The 19,593-nt window shown below is 43.4% G+C and overlaps 1 protein-coding gene across 4 annotated transcripts in view; it reads right to left on the reverse strand.

Annotated features, from left to right (window-relative positions):
• Nucleotides 1-19,593, reverse strand: part of ADGRG2 (adhesion G protein-coupled receptor G2) — a 988,790-nt gene that overhangs the window by 406,404 nt on the left and 562,793 nt on the right. For all 4 annotated transcript variants that reach the window (XM_086934346.1, XM_086934348.1, XM_086934347.1 and 1 more), the window contains one exon: nt 1,578-1,649. In XM_086934346.1, the coding sequence (XP_086790472.1) occupies nt 1,578-1,649 (72 nt within the window). The remainder of the gene's footprint in view (nt 1-1,577; nt 1,650-19,593) is intronic.

Here is a 19,593-nt window from a genome sequence, read left to right on the forward strand (position 1 = left end):
GGATTTTCAGACCGAGGAGTGTCATCGAAGGGGAGACTGATGAAGATTTTTACCTTTGGACTTAGACAACTTTTTGTAAGTTGAAAACCTCAAGTGGGACAGATCTGCAAGTCGTAGCCACAGAGGGCTCTACGAGACCATATACCATCCCTTGGGGGTACCGCTAAACAGGATTTTCTGATGTGGCGATGAAAATGGCAGAAGTTATCGCAAAGTAAGGCAGAGCAGATCGGCTTCCCTTCTTGGTGAACAGTTCAGTCCCAACTTTCAGGGTTAGATTGGAGTATCATCCCAAACACCACTTCCAAAGGTCCATGATCTCGAGGGCACTTCTTGGGGTGGGGGGTAGGACTCACTCCAGCAGAGGGCAGATGTGGGGTTAAAGGTCTGCGGAGCTTGTTATGTCTCTATAGCTGACATAGGAGGCAGTCACTTTGGTAGCCTTGTGTCGGTCAAGTAGCAAGATAGGCCTCTAGCAGCAGGGCAGGCCTCTGGGGAACAAGGCAGGCCTCAAGAAGCAGGGAAGTCTTTGGTAGTAGCAGGGCATCCTCTGGAGAACAAGACAGGTGTTCTGAGTCCAAACATGACATTCCTACCTGCTCCCAATCAAAAGCTGGCACTTCTTAAATGTAATAAGTTAACCCAATGTTGAATGTATTCAATGAGAGAGGCAGGCCTTGCAGTCGTGAAAAACACATTTAGGAGTTTTTCATTACCAGGACATGTAAAACCAAAAGACTCATGTCCTACTTTCTAACTACAATGCACTGTGTCGGAAGGACTTTTTAGGGCCTATGTTAAGGGTGACTTTTATGTATTTAAAAGGAAGGTTTAGGCCTGGTAAAGGGTTTATTTTGATGGGTCAAATTTGCAGTTTTAAATCTGCACTCCAGGCTACAATAGTGGGTGTGGAGCATGTTCTAAAAGGCAACTTAAGCGGGTGGCACAATGAGTGCTACAAGTCCACTAATAGCATTTCATTTACAGGATCTAGTTACATGCAGTACTGTATAGCGGGGACTTGCAACTTGCAAGTAAAATACATTTGCCAATCAGGTGTGAGCCAACCATACCAAGTTTTATGGAGCGAGCACAAGCACTTTAGCACTGGTTGGCAGTAGTACAGTGCACACAGACCAAATGCCAACATAAACAATATTCAGAAAACAGGAGGGGTGTGGGCAACAAAGTTTGGGATGACAGCTCTAACAATGATGACTTCCAACAAGCATGAAACCTGCATAAGCTGATTTCCAGTGCTGACTGAGCAGTAATTGCCAGACAAAATTATTGAAACAATGTGTGGGACCTGTCTTCTATTTTTGTTTGAATGACCTTAAATATAAAATAATAAATTAATGAACACTGCAGGCACAAGAATAGGGCAATTAGCACCTGTGCTAAATAGAGGACATTGTATTAAATCTAAGGTGACCAGTGCTGCTGTGATCAGAAATGCTCGTACAAAACCTAAAATAAATACTCAAATGGCAGAATGAGCACTGACATTCAGAGTTACACAGAATTTAACAAACTTGAGAGTGATTAAGTGGAGCAAAAATGATAAATACACTCACCCACATCAAGTGCTTTTAACAAACTAGCCGTGCTGTCATGCGGACTGTTCTTGACAGTGGGGGGGAAGTATGCTGTAAACAAATAGCCATTTAGACAAATGTAAGTTAGAAAACAGAACATTGCAATGAGCACAAACAGGACATGCAAGATGTGTGCGTTTAAGAGAACAAAATCAATGTAAATCTTTACTGCTAGTTAACATTGTGCAAGAGAATGGTTGCTACAAACTTTCTGGATAGGCTCAACACTTGTTGAAATAGGAGTTTCTTAAGGATCTAGCATAGATGCACATACTGTGAACAAAACTTCTAAATTCTGTTCCCATTCCTGGGAGTGCTACTTCACTTTGCAACAAAAAGGCAACTGTAATTTTTTAGGCTGAAAGAAACATGCGTGCTTCCCAGACCTGCACCCATCCCATATGGCAACGGAACCCAATGTGCTTGCCCTTCGGCCATGAATAGGGTGCTCTTTGTGGAGGACTTGGTCTTTGGTCATGCCCTATGCCCAGCTCCTGTGACCACAGAACCTGTTGAGCATGGCTTTTGGCCAGCTCCTGCAACCAGTCTCAGTGCAATGGGCATGATACAGGATTCTGTGATGGCATCCTCCCTGGGGTCAGGACGGCTCCCACTTCCCCTTCAACCTTCCTCTACATACCGCTATGTGATTTTTTTCCATGTTTAATGTCACTTTCTGCCTTTTTAATAACCCCACAACCACATCCTCCTTGAAGATTAGGGAAACAAATATCGATGTAACCTTTGCATCATGCAATAGTGGTTAGAACATATGTTTTTTTATCATGGCCAATCTATCAGTCTGCCTAAATCAGCAGAAACCAAATAGCAGATGGGAAATTGCTTGATTGTCCAATCATACTTTTATCCTTCAGCCATGGATAATTCATTTTAAATTTAGAGCAATACCATGATGCAAGATCATTAGTGCCCCTGCAGAATGTGTTGAGGAGGCACTGAGAGCCTGGTATCTCACAGACATTCATAGATGTTACATTGAAAGGGGGGGCACCGCATGACTGTGGGGGTATGCGTTATGCCCCTGATTTAGAGCAAATCAATTAAAGTAATTTTTTATGATTTATTTTAAGTTTTAATAATACACCATGCACAAAAAGACCAAATGCAAGTGTCACATTTACTCTTTTTCATACATCAATATTATAATATGACATGCATGCTCACGAGCCTATTACAAATACATCACATACAACAAATTAAACTGCAATATGAGTCTCCTTTCGGGAATTGAAGGGAACCTTTTTATATGAACATCCCTACTAACTTTAGAGCTCTAGATGTCGCCATATAATTGCAACATTAGTGGTGGAGGAACACTAACAGGTCTCACAGCATTTTGAAATGCATTCAGTTTGTTCACTTAAATCTCGAAGTCATCAAACACCGTCTCGTCTCTCCTGGACTGTTTGAAATGGTCTTTGCCCACTCCAGTGTGTCCTTCACCTACATGTAGATGCCGGGGCATCACATGGTCAGCCATCCAATGTTATATGTTTTTTCGCTAGAGCTTTCATAAGGTGCGTATATTGATTTTGCATTTTTGTATTCTTTGGCCTGGAAGCAATACCCAGCAAGCAGCACCTTGGAGAGGGCTAAAAGTGAATCCCAGTTGTTCCGTACAACCCTGGCTCCCTCCTTCCAAAAACTTGTCATCTTATCACAAGTCCATTTGAGGTGTAGAAAGGAAGCCCCATCCTTCCCACACCTGGAACTTGCGGCCTACCTGCCAGGTGTAATTTACTCTGCTTAGTTGGAGTCAAGTACGTGCAGTGGATATAGTTAAAATGTATCAGTTTAAATGTTGCTTTACATGAAACTCCCTTTACCAGAGCACATGCGGACACCCAATCCTTATCCGAAAGCTGCTCATTTAGACCTCTTTCCCATGCCTAACCAATTTTCAGTCCATGCTTTCCCTGATCCACTTTCAGCATTAGGGTTACAAAATGGCACCTAGCACCCAGGGCGTAAAGTGCTGCAACAGCAAATGATTGACTGAATGCTGAATGAATCATTCACCCCAAGTGAAGAGATCTGGGTTAAATCTATTTTTCTTATGCTCACTACGCCACCTCAGTTTGGACGCAGTCATATGCAAATCAGTCTTGACCCTGTTCCTCATGGGAACAGTCCAGCCTGAACTGCCAAGCCGAGCAGGGGTGTAACAAACCATGAGGGTGCCACCCTGCAAGCTATGTGGAGGGCCCCCCTCGAGACTCAATCAGGAGCTCTCCGGCTGGAGTACTGTGCTGAGAGGGGCCCCGTGGAGATTGGGGCCCCCGCACAGATGGACTGCAGAGGCCTGTGTTACGCCACTAAAGCCAGGTCCTCCCTGGACACAAGCGTCCTGGGACCGGTTTCAGGGTAACACCCCTCATCAGTCTGGCTACCCTGAATCCAGTGGTGCAGTGAGCCAGGGACCCACATCTGGGCATAACTATCCCACTTAGGGCATAAAGTGCTCCCATGACAAATGATGGACGCAATTCTGAATGAATCAAACCTTCACCCCCAATCAAGAGATGCGAGTTAGATCCATTTTTTCTTTGCTCACTACGCCACCCCAGTTTGGACCCAGCCATATGCAAATTGGTCATGACCCTGTTCCTCATGGGAACATCCCAGCCCGAACTGCCAAGTTGAGTCTTCCCTGGAAAGGAATCGAGCATCCAGGGACCGGATTCGGGGTAACACCCCTCATCAGCCAGGCAAGCTTGAATCCAGTGATGAAGCATGCAAGGGACCCACGTCTGGACATACCCATCCCACTTAGAGCATAAAGTGCTGCAACAACAAATGATGGATGGAATGCTCAATGAATCAAACAGGGGTGTTCCTCCAAAACCAGTCCTAGGATGCTTGTTTCGGGTCCAGGGAGGACCTATCCTGGCAGTTCAGGCTGGACAGTTCCCATGTGGGGCAGGGTCAAGACTGATTTGAATATGGCTGGGTCTAAACTGGAATGGCGTGCAGAAAAATTATGGATCTAACCCACATCTGTGACTGAGGGTAAATGTTTGATTAATTCAGCATTCCGTCCATCCTCTGTTCTTTTTGCATTTGTCACCCTAAGTGGGAAGGGTATGCCAAGACGTGGGTCCCTTGCCTACTACGTCACCAGATTCAAGCTAGCCTGGCTGATGAGGGGTTTTACCCCGCAATTGGTCCCAGGATGTTTGTTTCTGGTCCAGGGAGGACCTAGCCTGACAGTTTGGGCTGGACTGTTCCCATGGAGGAGCAGGGTCAAGGCTGATTTGCATACTGCTCGGTCTAAACTGTAATGGTGTAGTGTGCAAAAAATGATGGATTTAACTCAGATCTGTTACTGGGGGTGAATGTTTGGTTAATTCAGCATTCCGGCTATCACCTGTTCTTTTTGCATTTGACAACTAGTATCCCGCAGCAATATTGCCTCAAGTTTATATGAGAAAGGGGAGTATTAGAAAAATTAGCCCAAATTTCTCTGGCTGCGACTATCATTCTCGTGAATTGAAGAAACTTTCAAGGACCCACCACAAACGTGTTTTGTGCTTCTGGAAAGGTGATAAAGACTTTCGCTGTGTGCAAATGCCCACCCGCTCTAGAGTGGAGCACAGATACACCATAGTTTATTCGTTCCCAGATTTGGTTTGTCAGGTGTATGACATGGGGATAGTTCACAGGTACAGGCTCCCTTCTCATAAACAGTTGCAGAAGTGAACCATCTCCATATGACTCCCCTCTCCCAATTATCTTTGGGTAAAGCCCATAAAGCTGTATGCTTGATGTGTTTTTCACAATATGATAGAGTACCATGCCTGAGAGACCCAATCACTCCTTGACGTTGGCCAGTTTTAGAGCATCCAAGTCTACTCTACTTCGCTTCCCAGCTCATACTGAGGAAAGCAACATGAGGTTCTATTTCTTGAAAATGGTAGGCAGCAGAGGACACAGACTGTGTTATACAGTGTACAGACAACTCGACAAGAACCTGATTTTGGCAATTGTGACTCTTTCCATAATGGATAAAGACTGGGAATTCCAGAAGTGAACCAACGACTGTAGACCCTCCAATACGCTCCCTACATTGTAAGTGTATTGCCAAATTAATGCCTAGGTGCCACAATAATCTACCACCCATTTAAGCCCCAAGTCAGGTAACTACTTCTTCTGAGATCGAACCAATATCCCCAACTGGAACAGAATCGTTTTATGCTTGTTTCCCATGAGACCTGACACTTCAACAAACCCCAATAAACGCGGCATAAGTTTCAGCACTGATTCTCTGGGCATTTTCAAGTAAAACAGGGTATCATCAGCATACAAAGAGATCACATCTTTGATCTCCAATTCTGCACCCCCACTCTTTCAGTTTTTCCCTAATTTTAATTGCTTAAGACTCAAGGGCCAAGGCAAAGAGCAAGAGTAAGGATGAATACTCAATGTTTCAGCTCTCTGAACTATTTTGCCACTCCTCACCTGTGCCACAGGGTTAGTGTAGAGCAATCTCACATAGGTGCAGAAGACTGGCCCGAAACCCTAATGTTGCATCACCTCCATGAGGTAATCCAAATTCAATGCATCAAGAGCCTTCTCTAGGTCGACTGCTACCAGCCATAGCTCTTCGGCTGATACGGAATATATCAGTCTATGGATGTTCATTGCTTGTTACGGGCTGGTATACATACCAAATGTCTCATCACCATTTAAGCCTATCAGCCAGATTTTCCTCAGAACCTTAGTGTCTAATTTAATCATGGTTGTGGCCCAGAGGAGGATAGATCTGCAGGGTTCGATCTCAGCTTAAGCATTGTGTAAATAATAAATCTCACATGGTGGACGGGAGGACTCCCAATTGTCTGGCTTCCTACAAGACCTCTAATAATTTTTCAGTTAATTGGGGTGCAAGGGCTTGGTAAAATTACACCAAAAAGCCTTTGCCTCCATGGATCCTCCCTTTTGGCATCGATATTAAGGGCTCCCCTTAATTCCTCCAGTGTAATTTCCCCTTTGCACTCTTCGTACACTATCAGGAACCATTACAATGTTAAACGTTTAAAGTAAACAGTTGTCAAATCTACAGCCTCCGGAGCCACGTTCTGATATAGGACCTGAAGTTGAGCACGAAGGGTCTTGTTGCTCCCATCTAGATTACTGTGTATGAGAACATATCTGTCCTCTGTGTTTGCCTCCGAGTAACTAAGTTTGAAAGGAATCCCGGTGGCCACCGAGATTAAAACCCCCCTGGCATACGAGGCAACCATGGCTGAGAACAAGTGGCCCCTCCATTTTCTTCTAACTTTCCTATCTTCTATGTTCGTGAGGTGAGCTTCTTGGTGACAGGCTGTGGTCACCTTATGTCTCTTAAGGAAGAATAATACCCTATGTCACTTACGGAGACCGTTTAAGCCTCAGATATTTTATGTGAGTATGTAATACAGTGCAATCATCTCTATACGTATATACCCCCTGTTTGTCATAAACTCTAATTAATACTTTGGGAGCCGATGGATGAGAGATTCCATAGATGGAAGATGAACATCTGTTATGTGGGGGAACCTATGACATATACAAACCACAATAAAACAAACCAATACACTATCGTTCAACATTCATCAACGTTCCCATGGTCTCACCTTGGATAAACATATCTGCTCAGGCTAAATTGAGAATTCAGCTGAATACCCCCTCAAATAGTAAGAAGAAAAGAATAAACAGCTTAATATGTGTTATATGCAGAAGGTTAAAACCCCCACCAGCATTCAGGCCCTAGGTAGAAACTGGTATGCTAATGAGAACAATGTCCCCCCCGGCTACCCTAACCCCACTTCCCTATGACCACAACACAAAAATCTCTGCCAATAGAGGCAGCAGCCACCTGGATACTTTTTATGTTCTTTTTCAAGTCATTACTCAGATCACCTGGACTGAAACATGCACAGTTCCTCCTGTACTCCATCAGATGACCTTTTCCGACTGTTGGCCTGCTGGACCATCCTGATTCTAGGTCCATCCCTATACAGTGACCTCTCCATATGCAACACCAGGAGAAACACCCTGCATACCAATCATACCTAACCTCCTACACCACAAACGTGCCAGGACCTACTTTGTTCCTCAAGCATCTCCCACTACTAGCAGAGGAGTTGATCCTCTCACTCGGACAGCACAAGGTCCACAACCAGCGTTCCAGTGCTGGGCCATACTCTTACTATTAGTTATCTGATGTCTCTTTTTGTGCAATTGAGGAGATGGGAGTTAGCACTTAGTTAAACACATTAAATTAACAGAGTAAGCCATTTGGCTACACAAACAGTAAATAAAGTCAAGACGTTATATTACAAGTTAGCAGGCAAATCATTCTCAATGCCATCCTGTAAAGGTACAGAATAACAACTGGATAGCCACAACTCCTGAAGAAGCACAGGCACACCAGTATGAGACAAGGAAGAAGTTCAGTAACAGCAATACGGAAGATTATTAATACATTTTTATGCTCAAAGAAGAGTCTTTGATCTAATTTAAAGTCCTAACTAAAGAGGATGGTTAAGTCTAAAAGGATCTCAAAAAGTTGGGAAAATGCAGAAAAAAACAGAAAAATGTGGGAAGTTGTGGGAAGGTGTCAGCATTTCAGAAGCTCGGTCAAGATTCCACTAAGGAGAAGGAAATATTCATTCGACGGGGAGAGGATGGGGAGCAAGATGGCGGCGGTATGCTAAACCGCTGTTAGCTGTGTCCTGACCAGTACCTGTGCTATGGAGAAGGCGGGATAGAATCTTCCCAGAAAACCAAGCCTTCTATTAGCATGATATGAGACATTTATTTTAACTGGGGATCATGGTCCGATCCCCGGCACCGGCGGCAGATTAACCCAGCACCATGTGACTCTGGGCAATAGCTTGCTTAATCTTCCCGACGGCCCTCAGCGCCTAGAGACCCTTACGGGTGATTGTGCGCTATACAAATGTGGATTATTATTATACAAATGTGGATTATTTATATGACGATAGACTTTAAAGAAGCGGTCTGCCACGAGCAGAAGACGGATTTAAAATCCCAACTCTCCCTTTTCACCTCGCTGTTCGGAATCACGGTCCTGAGGCTTCTCGGTGGATTACGAGCAGCTGACACTACTCGATCTATTCAGCGTCAAACAGGCTCTGAGAAATCTAGGGACAACGCTTACCTCACAGCAGCAATGGCCCCGAAAAATGCAGCAGCAGTGGCGGCCGCCGCCGCGAACACCGGAGCCGCAAAACTACGCGACCGTGAAATGATGCTGAAACGCGGTGGAGGAGCCGGCATCGGAAACACCGGTAGTGGTGAGGCAGGTGGGCCGGAGGGTGCAACACCGTATCCGAAGCCAGTGAAGAAACCCACAACGGTACCGGCAACCTCTGTGGTTGAGATGCTCCGCAGAGCTCCCAGAATTTCGGCAAAATACCCCACAATGCCGTGTGAAGCTGCAGTCTCTGCTGGAGTGAAGGCAATGACGCTGGAAACACCGGCCTCAATGCTCCGGACTGAGACAACAGTAATGGAACCAGCGGGAGGGACCGTTCATGACGGCGGACTTGGTGTTTCCTCAGCCGGTGGTGGAACAGATACGGCTACAAGGTTACCGGACGGACAAGAGGCTGCAGACGCTTCAAGGGCTACCAGTTTGGCTGAGGCGAGTGAATTAACGGGTGATGTCTAGCCTGGAGGTATGTCCCCTGGAGTAGTGCCAGTTGTAAATCCCTCTGAGACTTTGACTACAACTGTTCTTGAGACGCCCACAGTAATGTCTAATATGCTTAGTCCAAATGCTAGTCCCCCCGGGGTACATACCGCAATACCCTCTTCTTTATTATTATTAGGGGGCACGTGGGGAGGAAAAGAAGGAACTCTATGTCCCCAAGTTGAAAATGATAATATAGAGTACCCATAGCCTAACAAGGGAAATGATCTACATAGAAAGAAACCTTCTGAACCCCCCAAGATCATTGAGACTGCTGATACTATTGAAACTGCAGAGACAGTCGAGACTGATAGGGACCCTACAGATTTTTATTCCTTTTCTGAGGATGCTGGCTGGTCTGAGGATGCTGAGGGCACAGAGGAAGATATCGAGGATTTAGAGGACGATGCCGAATCTGATATTACTACAGAGATTGATCAAAACTGGAGGGCTGACGAAATTAAGGCCGGTCGTAAGACAGCTCTTAAAAAGAAAAAAAAACGCCACGGTGTAACCGACTTGGCATGGGACTATACTCCAGCACTCCGTGGGTTGAGCCAAAATCAAACTCGTCTGTCTCCCTCTTCTCAAGCAACGTTACTAGACCAGCCAGATCAGTCGGGGGCCACACTGACTCAAGTTATGGATACTGTGCTTCAGGCCATTGCCTCACATCGTGAAGAGACCTCTAAAGATGGCTGGAAAGCACGGGCAGCCCTTCAAAAGGTTCAAGGGGTTGTACGTAAGCTCACTAAATCAGTAGGTACATTCAATGATCGAATGAATGAGATGGAAACACATATAGTCTCAAATGAAGCTGAAGCAACTGTCACTCATGAACGTCTTGACTCTCACGAGGCTGAGCTACAGGATGTGAGGTGGAAGTTAGAGGACTGTGAAAATCGGCTACGCCGAAATAACCTACGTTGGGGGAAGATGCGCGTTCATATATCATACAGCTTTTCCGAGACACTTTACCTGAACTTTCCAGCTGGGATTGGAGTCTTGAGGTGCAAGGAGCACACAGAGTCCCATTAACATTAAAAACTTCAGTAAAACCGGGGGGGGGGGGGGGTACCCCGCGGGATCCTAGTTTATTTCGGGAATTTTTTATTGCGGCAAGCCATCTCTGACAAAGTTAGACCTGAATCACGCCGTAGCAGAGATTCCATCTCCTACTTTGTCCGTTCAGACTTTTGCCCCGTAACAGTGGAAAGGAGATGGAGCCTCCGACAGTTGATTAAGCCGTTCTTGGAGAAGAAGGCGCAAGTATATCTCAACAATCCTGCTAAGTTGAAGATTATATTTGGAGGACAAACGAGATTCTTTACCTCTGAGATAAAGGCAAAGGAATATCTAGATAGTCTGAATTAACTTTTTTGTTATTAAGGGAGGCGAGGAGTTTGGAGGAAAGTCTTGCTATACTATGCTATATTATTGCTAATATGGATATTGGCATCTGCTACTATGCCTTGTCTATTCTTTATAGATCCGGTCTCCGCCCCCTATTTTCCTCTCTCGCTTCTTTATTGGCAAGGACTGATGAGATAGGTACTCGGAAGACTTATTCCGGTGACATTATAGGATTCTAAATGATATGATAAGATGAAGTAATCCTTTTCTCTTTGTTTTTCTTTCTTTTCCCTATTTTGTCTCCTTATCTATAACTCGTGGGATGTTTTAGGTCTCGCTCTTCTTCTTCTCCTTATTTCTCGTTTTCTTATTTTTTTTGTGCTCACTGGGTACTGGACAGGTAGCAATAGTCCATCACCACAGACTCTCACAGAGTCTTATTGCTCTATTTTTTGGGGGTGAAAGGGGTGTAAGGGGGGTGGGACATATGGGGTGGAAGTCCCCACTTGGGAGGGAGGGGGTGGGTCAGCAAAAACATAAAAAGAGCAAGATAAAATGTACAACTAAGATGTTTAATGGATTAATACATAAAGTAGTAAAGGAGGTTCAACTAAGTGTAATGCAAACTGAAAAATTAAGAATGTGTGCATACCTATTTATTCATGTTTCGCTATGTAGTACTATGATCGGTTTGAGTATTCAATATTTATCATGGGGAAATTAAAACTTTGTTGTTGGAATGTGGCGGGTCTTAACAAAAGGGGTTGAGGGCACAATTCCATCAAACAATTCGTCAAGGTTCATATGACGTCCTCTGCTTGCAGGAGACCCATATCCCAGTGGGGGATAAAGAACTGTTAAAAATTTCTGGGTATAACATTCTCGATTTAACAACTCAAACATCTAAGACCAGAGGTGTTGTTATTTCAGCAAAAACTTTTTTGGGCAAACCTAGTAGAAAACTGGCAGACCCCAACGGTAGGTGTGTTATAGTACAACTTAACCTTGGCATCACTATATGTTCGGTCTACGGTTCAAACCTGGACGATCCCCAGATATTTTATGACCTAGAACTTGAGTTGGCCTCTTGGACAGGACCATTGGTTATCTGTGGAGATTTTTATATAACATTAGGGCATACAGAGAGTCGACAAACACAGCTGGCATATAATAGACGCAAACCTAAAGTTTACAGGGCCATAAGGCAACTTATGGATAGCCATAATTTAATTGACATCTGGACCCTGAAAAATAATAAAGATCCTGGCTATACATACTTCTCTTACCCACATAACAAGTACGTCCGGATCGACTATATGATGTCAACCACAGATATTGCCTCTAACTCTGTAATGATTAAATCCCCTAAAACTATATTAGATCATAACGCCCTTATAATCACCCTTGATATCTCCAATTACAATAGGCCATACTCCCAATGGTCATTTGATCGTAAGCTTCTAGTGAATAAAGATTATATAACATATATAAAGGTTTGGACACAAGAATTATTTGACTGTAATCAGTATAGTGCCCCTAGGTTAGTGGTTTGGGACTGTTTCAAGGCCGCCTTAAGGGGGGAGACCATCGCCTTTGTGGCCAAACGGAAAAAAGAGCAGGATAAACTGAATGAAAAACTATACTCAGAACTCCTAAACCTAGGGCAAAAGCATGCTATCCAGATCCACCTTGGAGTTGAATGTCAGAATACTCTATCTAAGATCTTAGTTCTGAAAGCAGAAATTAATAGTGGTCTGACCCAAAGAGCAGCTGAAATTTTTCAGGCAAATCGGAACAAAGTATATGAAAATGGGGAAAATGTGGGTAAACATCTTGCTCTTCGAACACGCCAGAAACAAACACATAATGCTGTACAATCTATTGAATATGAGGGGCATAACCACACGTCCTCAGTAGGTATTGCAGGGCCTTTCCAAAGCTTTTATCAGAAGTTATATCAAAATGAAGATCAATTATCATTATCTGACTCAAAAGACTTTTTAAACAACTGGCTTTTGGAGACAAATTTAGGTAAGACTATCGATGATGTTACTAGGGACGACCTGGATAAAGATATCTCAACTACTGAGCTGGAGTTAGCATTATTAGAACTTGCTAGTGGAAAGGCCACAGGTCCAGATAAAATCCCTCTTGATCTTTATAAAGTACTTGGAAAGAAGATTATACCTATTTACTAGATTTTGTTTCTAGGCGTGCAATGGCATGGCAATCCACCTGAATCGTGGAAGCATACAAATATAGCCATTTTTCCTAAAAAAAGGTAAACCTTCTGAGCTACCTTCCTCATACCGACCCATCTCCCTTATTAATTCCGATTCGAAGCTTTATGCCAAGATCCTTGCCAACCGGCTCAGCAGGGTTGTCGAACATCTGGTCTCCCCATGGCAGCATGGCTTTATTCCTGGTAAGGGTACTACTGACCACACCCGTAGAGCCATTTCCATTTTTGACATCATGGGAGTATCGGGGGGCCAGATGTCGATGATCCTGCTGGATGCCGAGAAGGCCTTTGACCGGGTCTCTTGGCTGTTCCTATGGGAAGTACTAGAAATGAACAACTTCGGACCGGCTTTTGTAAGATCTATCAAAGCATTATATGTTGACCCGAAGGCTAAGCTCACTATTGGGGGCAGCGAATCGGAGGTCATTAATATACAGAGGGGCACGAGGCAGGGATGCCCGTGCTCCCCTATCTTGTTCGCTCTTTATATTAACCCACTTATTTTAAAGCTACTTAATTCCCCTGTAATTGAGCCGGCGAAAGTTGGCAGTTTCTATACCAAAATTCTGGCTTATGCCGATGACGTGGCGGTATTAACACCTAACCCCACAGAGGCAATCCAGGAGATTTAACTAATTACCCGATCCTTTGGCTCTTACTCAGGTTATTCCCTGAATAGATACAAGAAAATAGTCATATGTACCGAAAACACAATCTTTGAAAGTACATATAGAGTTAACAGCGCAGTATATTTAGGTGTATCCATCTCTCCTAAAGTAAAAGAAATCAATCAACTTGACTACAATCCACTCATTAAAAAAATCAAAAAAGACCTTAACAGACTTAACAATCTTGACCTGTCAATTATCGGCAGGGGCAACTATCTTAAAATGAGTATTTTCCCGAAAATATTGTACTTTTTCCGAGCAATCCCTTTCTTGGTTGAGGATGGCATTATTAGTATCCTTGATTCTTGCATGTCGAAATTCATGTGGAATTATAGAAAAGTCAGGAGGGCCCTGCCAAAGCTAACATTACCGCAGCACAGAGGAGGGCTAGCTATACCAAATTTGACATTCTACTTATGGGCAACTCTCCTTCAACAAATGGCCCCCCTTTTTGAAACTAATTCAACTTCACACACTTTACCAGGCCATACAATACCTTCAATATATGAACTGCTATTAGGGGACAAAGCCATAGGACTGCTTTTAAGGCAAGTGGAACCCTCGTACTTCAAAAAGACTAAATTTAAGATCATTATCGATGCATGGAAAATCTGGAAACACACAAGCAAACATCTGAAAATACCAAAGTATACTAAACACACTCCTCTCTGGTACGGCTCAATCTTACCGATTCAACTAAACGACAGCATTTCTAGGAAATGGGAGAGTTTGGGGATCTTGAAAGTAGGGGGATTTTCTCCTTGGTCAAGATCTTATACCATCCTTTGAAGAACTACGGGAAAAATTCACGATCCCCTGTTCTGATTATTTGAAATATATACAAGTTTGTATGATCATTAGACAACTTGTACCTAGAATAGAACTAAAAGACATCCCATTTTTAGAATTAATAGCTAAGCGTTCAACCAGGGTAGGAAATATTTATGAATTACTGATGAATAACTACCCTGATGATTTAGAACGTGTCGAAAGATGTTGGGCTATTAAATTAGATAACCCAAATACCGACGTTGACATGTCTTTGATCTTATCCTCTAAACTGTTTTTAGCCCCTAACCTAAAGGCCCAAATTTATAAAACAATTTTTGATCTTTATTATACCCCTGCAAAACTGTTTACCTGGGGTAAAAGGCCAAACGATCAATGTCCAAGATGTGCTCTTGGCCCAGCTAATCTTATCCATATGCTGGCAGACTGCTCTAAGTTAGAAGTAGTTAAAAGAAAGATCTCTGAATTTTGGGCAGAAATTTTTGGGCATGAATTACGAGCATCGTCAATACTATATGTTCTGAGTCTTTCTTTTGCAAGTACCAAAGGTGAGATGAGGACAATAAAAAAAAAACAAAAAAAAAACACTATATGTTCTGGGCTATGATGACACCCTTGGATACAGTAAGGAGGAAGCAACATCAGTATTTCTTGGTACAGCAGTACTTCGAATTATTCTAACAGCCCGTTGGACAGAGGCTGATGCTCCTACTTTTCAACTGTGGCTAAGTAGATTTTTGGGAATATATCTACAGGAGACATCCATCTATAAAACCAGGGGGAATAAATCTAGACTTGTTGGGGCTCAGATATGGGCTCCTGTCTCAGCTTGGTATGAATGTAAAAGAAATCTGTAAGCTGCTAAAACAACTTGATATGTGAATCCTGTATTTATCTGTATGTATGCTACCTTCCTACTCCGCCATCCTCTTTTTATCTGATTAACCAAGACTTAAACTATGACTATAAGTACGTAATGTGATTTTGTAATGTAATGACGGTTGCAAGGTATAACTTTTAAGCATTTATACTTTTTCTACTGATAAATTGTATGTTGTATATTTTTCTGAACTTGCTCAAATAAAAATAAAAAAAATTAAAAAAAGGAGAAGGAAATAAGTGTTCACCTTAGCCACACTCAGCAAAGATTCATAGGGGTAAGCTTAGAGGTCTGTAACATTCAATGCCCAAGCAAAAGTGCCCAAAATAAAACTGTGAGGATACTACTTAATACCACAAGAATTGTTTGGGTAACACTCGTTGATCAGGCCTTTGTCCTTTACATTCTCAAGTTGTGAGCTGAAACATTAGCAGATTCTCCCAGGCCAGTACTGAGAACGACATAATCCTTGGTCAAGTGTGACTCCTCGCAACACTACTGAATAGAGCCTGTCAGTTAACGCTCTGGCTCTCCATGTTCTTTGCCAAGCTCTTTTTCTCAGGCTTTCTATCACTAGTACAGAGTTACACCTATTCGCAAACTAACAAACCATGTGAATGTATCTGCAAGGAAAAGACATGGAAACAGAAATGGAAAATGTAGAAACAAACACAGGCCTAGTTAAGTCAAGTTAAACATAGAATTCAATGGTGCACAATAATACATTTTGTTTGTGCACATACAACTACAAATGAATGACACATGTAAGTGCATACATTTAACATACAAGTCACATTCCACTTCAAGTAAATATAAAGTAACTTTGAATGCACGAATAGAAGTATGATTATGGATACCAACGCAAAAACATTAGTTCATGCTTTACATAAATCAATCTAGTTTCTAATGTAAATACATTTTAATTCCGTGAGGATGGTTTCATCAAGTGTATAAGGAGTATATATCCAAATAATAACAATAAATCACACAGTATATATGATTCCTAGTTCTACAGTGAATGCACATCAGTTCTGAGTTCAAGTGCAACACATTGCAATTTTTAGAAATTAGATCTCTAGTTGGCAGAGTTATGCATCCTGTCCAAGTAGGGACCACAATCCTAGTCAGGGTAAGTCACATCACAACCCAATTTATCCTGTGCTCACTCTCCAGTAGCTTGGCATAGAGCAGGCAAGCTTAACTTAGAAGGCAATGTGTAAATTATGTGTGCAATATCTCATACAATACAGTAAATACACCACACAAAGACTCCACAACAGTTTAGAACAATAGAGAATATTTATTTGAGTAAAATAAGGCCAAAACAACAAGATTCCAAGTAGAAGTTGAAGTTGAAATATTGAATTCTGAAGAATTGAATGCAGTAAAGTGTTTAGAAGCAAGTAGCACAAAAAAGGTTCCTTAAGGTTGCGCTGGACCAGTGGCAAAGTCAAAGCTTGGGCCAACCATCATGCACTTTCAGCCGGCTACAGGACCCATGCAAGCCCTGGTAAACAACTTACCTTTCCAGGCCGCAAAAAAAACAAAATTCTTCTCCATGCAATGAAGGTATTTCGTTAGTTTCAGTCGATTCTCACAGACGGGACCTCTGATCAGAGCTGCATCATCATCGAACCTCGCAACTGAAGTCGAGCTTTGCACACAGATCCCATGTTGTCGCCGAGTCACACAGGGCTGTCTCCAGATCTGCACAGCGTCACCATCGAAGGGTACTGCATCAGTTCTGATCAGCTCAGTGGTGACAATGTGACAGTTTTGTAGCAAAACAGCTACAGAACCCACCTCTGAGGACTAGAACTTGTCAGTGGCACCTCTGGCAAGGGTACGACTCACAGAAGTTGAAGCCCAGATGCACCAGCAGGATTGCAGGAAGTCTTTAATGTCCCAGAGACTTCAGGAGACAAGCCAACAAAACCTTGAAGATCATTTGGAAGGAAGACAGAGTCACGCTCTCCTTCAGCAGAGTCAGGGAGCAGCAGGAAGCAGGGAAAAAAACAGAAAGGCAGTCTTTCCAGAAAAAGCAGTCCAGTTGAGTCCTTTGAGCAACACACGGAGGTTCAGTTCAATATCCAGAAGTGTCTGATTTGTGTGAGTCAGGGACCCAGCACTTCTTCCCCAAAAGTGCTTTTGAAGTGGAGGTGACGTCAAAGGCTGCCCTCTGAAGTGCACACAATCTCTTTCAGCCGGGTCCTGTCTGCCAGCTAACTCTGGGGGGTAAACCAGTGCTTTGTGTGTGGACAGGGCACTACCTATTGAAGTGTAAGTGTTACCCCCTCCTATTCTCCACTGCCCAGGAAGACCCATCAGTATGCAGACAAATTCAGATGAGTGCTCAGAATACAGAGGAGCCTCATCTTACTGTGTTGGTGGCTAGCTAGAGGGAATGCACAAAGTGTAGCTGTCACCTAACATTAATGTATATTGGAGGAAGGCTGTAGGGCACAGAAGAGATAAGAGTAGAGTACGGTCAACTTTCTAAAAGTGGCAGTTCTTAAAAAGTAATTTTAAATTCAACTTCACCAGTAAAGACAATTTATCAAGACTATTCCAAACATATGAAACATAAAAAAAGCTGCTCCTCTCTGATCAGGTATTAAACCTTAAAAGTGTACTAAGGGATTCTCAATGCTAGCCTATGAGAGGAGTAGGCCTCACAGTAGTGAAACACGACATAGGCTGTTTGTCACTACCAGGACATGTAAACCATAAAAGTACATATGCTACCTTTTATTTACATGCAAAAACAACAATTGATGGACAGAATGCAGAACAATGTCATACATTCACCCCAGTACAGAGATTTGAGCCAAAATCCATTGTTCTTTTGCTATACATGCCATTCCAATTTGAACCCAGCTATATGCAAATCAGTATTGACCATGTGCCCAATGGGAACAGTCCAGACCGAAATGCAAGGCCAGTTCCTCCCTGGACTGGAAACAAGCATTCTAGGACCGGTTTCTGGGTTTTACCCCTCATCAGCCAGGATAGCTTGATTCCAGTGGCATGGAGAGCATGGGGCTCATGTCTGGGCATACCAGTCCCACTCAGGGAGACAAATGCAAAAACAACAATTGACGGACAGAATTCAGAACAATGTCATACATTCACCCCCAGTAGAGAGATCTGGGCCTCAATCCATTTTTTTTGCTCCCCATGCCATTCCAGTTTGAGCCCAGCCATATGCAAATCAATCTTGACCCTGTGCCCAATGGGAACAGTCCAGACCGAAGTGCCAGGCCAGGTCCTCCCTGGACTGGAAACAAGCATCCTAGGACCGGTTTCAGGGTTTCTTCCCTCATCAGCCAGGATAGCTTGATTCCAGTGTATGGAGAGCACAGGAACCACATCTGGGCATACCCGTCCCACTCAGGCTGACAAAAGCAGAAACAAGAATTGATGGACAGGATGCAGAACAATGTCATACATTCACCCCAATACAGAGATCTGGGCCTAAATTCATCGTTTTTTTGCTCCCCTTGCCATTCCAGTTTGAACCCAGCCATATGCAAATCAGTCTTGACCCTGTGCCCAATGGAAAAGTCCAGACCAAACTGCCACGCCAGGTCCTCCTTGGACTGAAAACAAGCATACTAGGTCCGGTTTCTGGGTTTCACCCCTCATTAGCCTGGATAGCTTGATTCCAGTGGCATGTAGAGCACAGGATCCGCGTCTGGGCATACCCGTCCCACTCAGGGTGACAAATGCAAATACAACAATTGATTGACAGAATGCAGAACAATGTCATACATTCACCCCAGTACAGAGATATGAGCCTAAATCCATCGTTTGTTTGCTCCCCATGCCATTCCAGTTTGAACCCAGCCATATGCAAATCAGTCTTGACCCTGTGTCCTGTGCCCAATGGGCCTCAGTGCGCCGGGTATGCCCAGATGTGGATCCTGGACTCACTGTGCCACTGGAATCAAACTATCCTGGCTAAAGAGGGGTGAAACCCTGAAACCGGTCCTAGGATGCTTGTTTCCGAACCAGGGAGGACCTGGCTTGGCAGTTCGTGCTGGACTGTTCCCATGAGGCACAGGGTCAAGACTGATTTGAATATGGCCAGGTCTAAACTGGGGTGGCATGGTGAGCAAAAGAATGATAGATTTAACTCAGATCTCTTGACTGGGGGTGAATGTTTTGATTTGGTCTGCATTCCGTCCATCAATTGTGTGTCTTTTACCTTTTATTTACATAGCACCAACCCTTTGGGTTACTAACGGCCTTAGGGGTGACTTATATGCAACAAAAAAGAGATTAGGGCATGGCAAGCAGTTTTAAAGGCCAAGTCAAAGTGGAAGTAAATGTCACACACAGTC

This window comes from Lissotriton vulgaris, chromosome 8, assembly GCF_964263255.1.
Source record: "Lissotriton vulgaris chromosome 8, aLisVul1.2, whole genome shotgun sequence".
NCBI lineage: Eukaryota > Metazoa > Chordata > Amphibia > Caudata > Salamandridae > Lissotriton > Lissotriton vulgaris.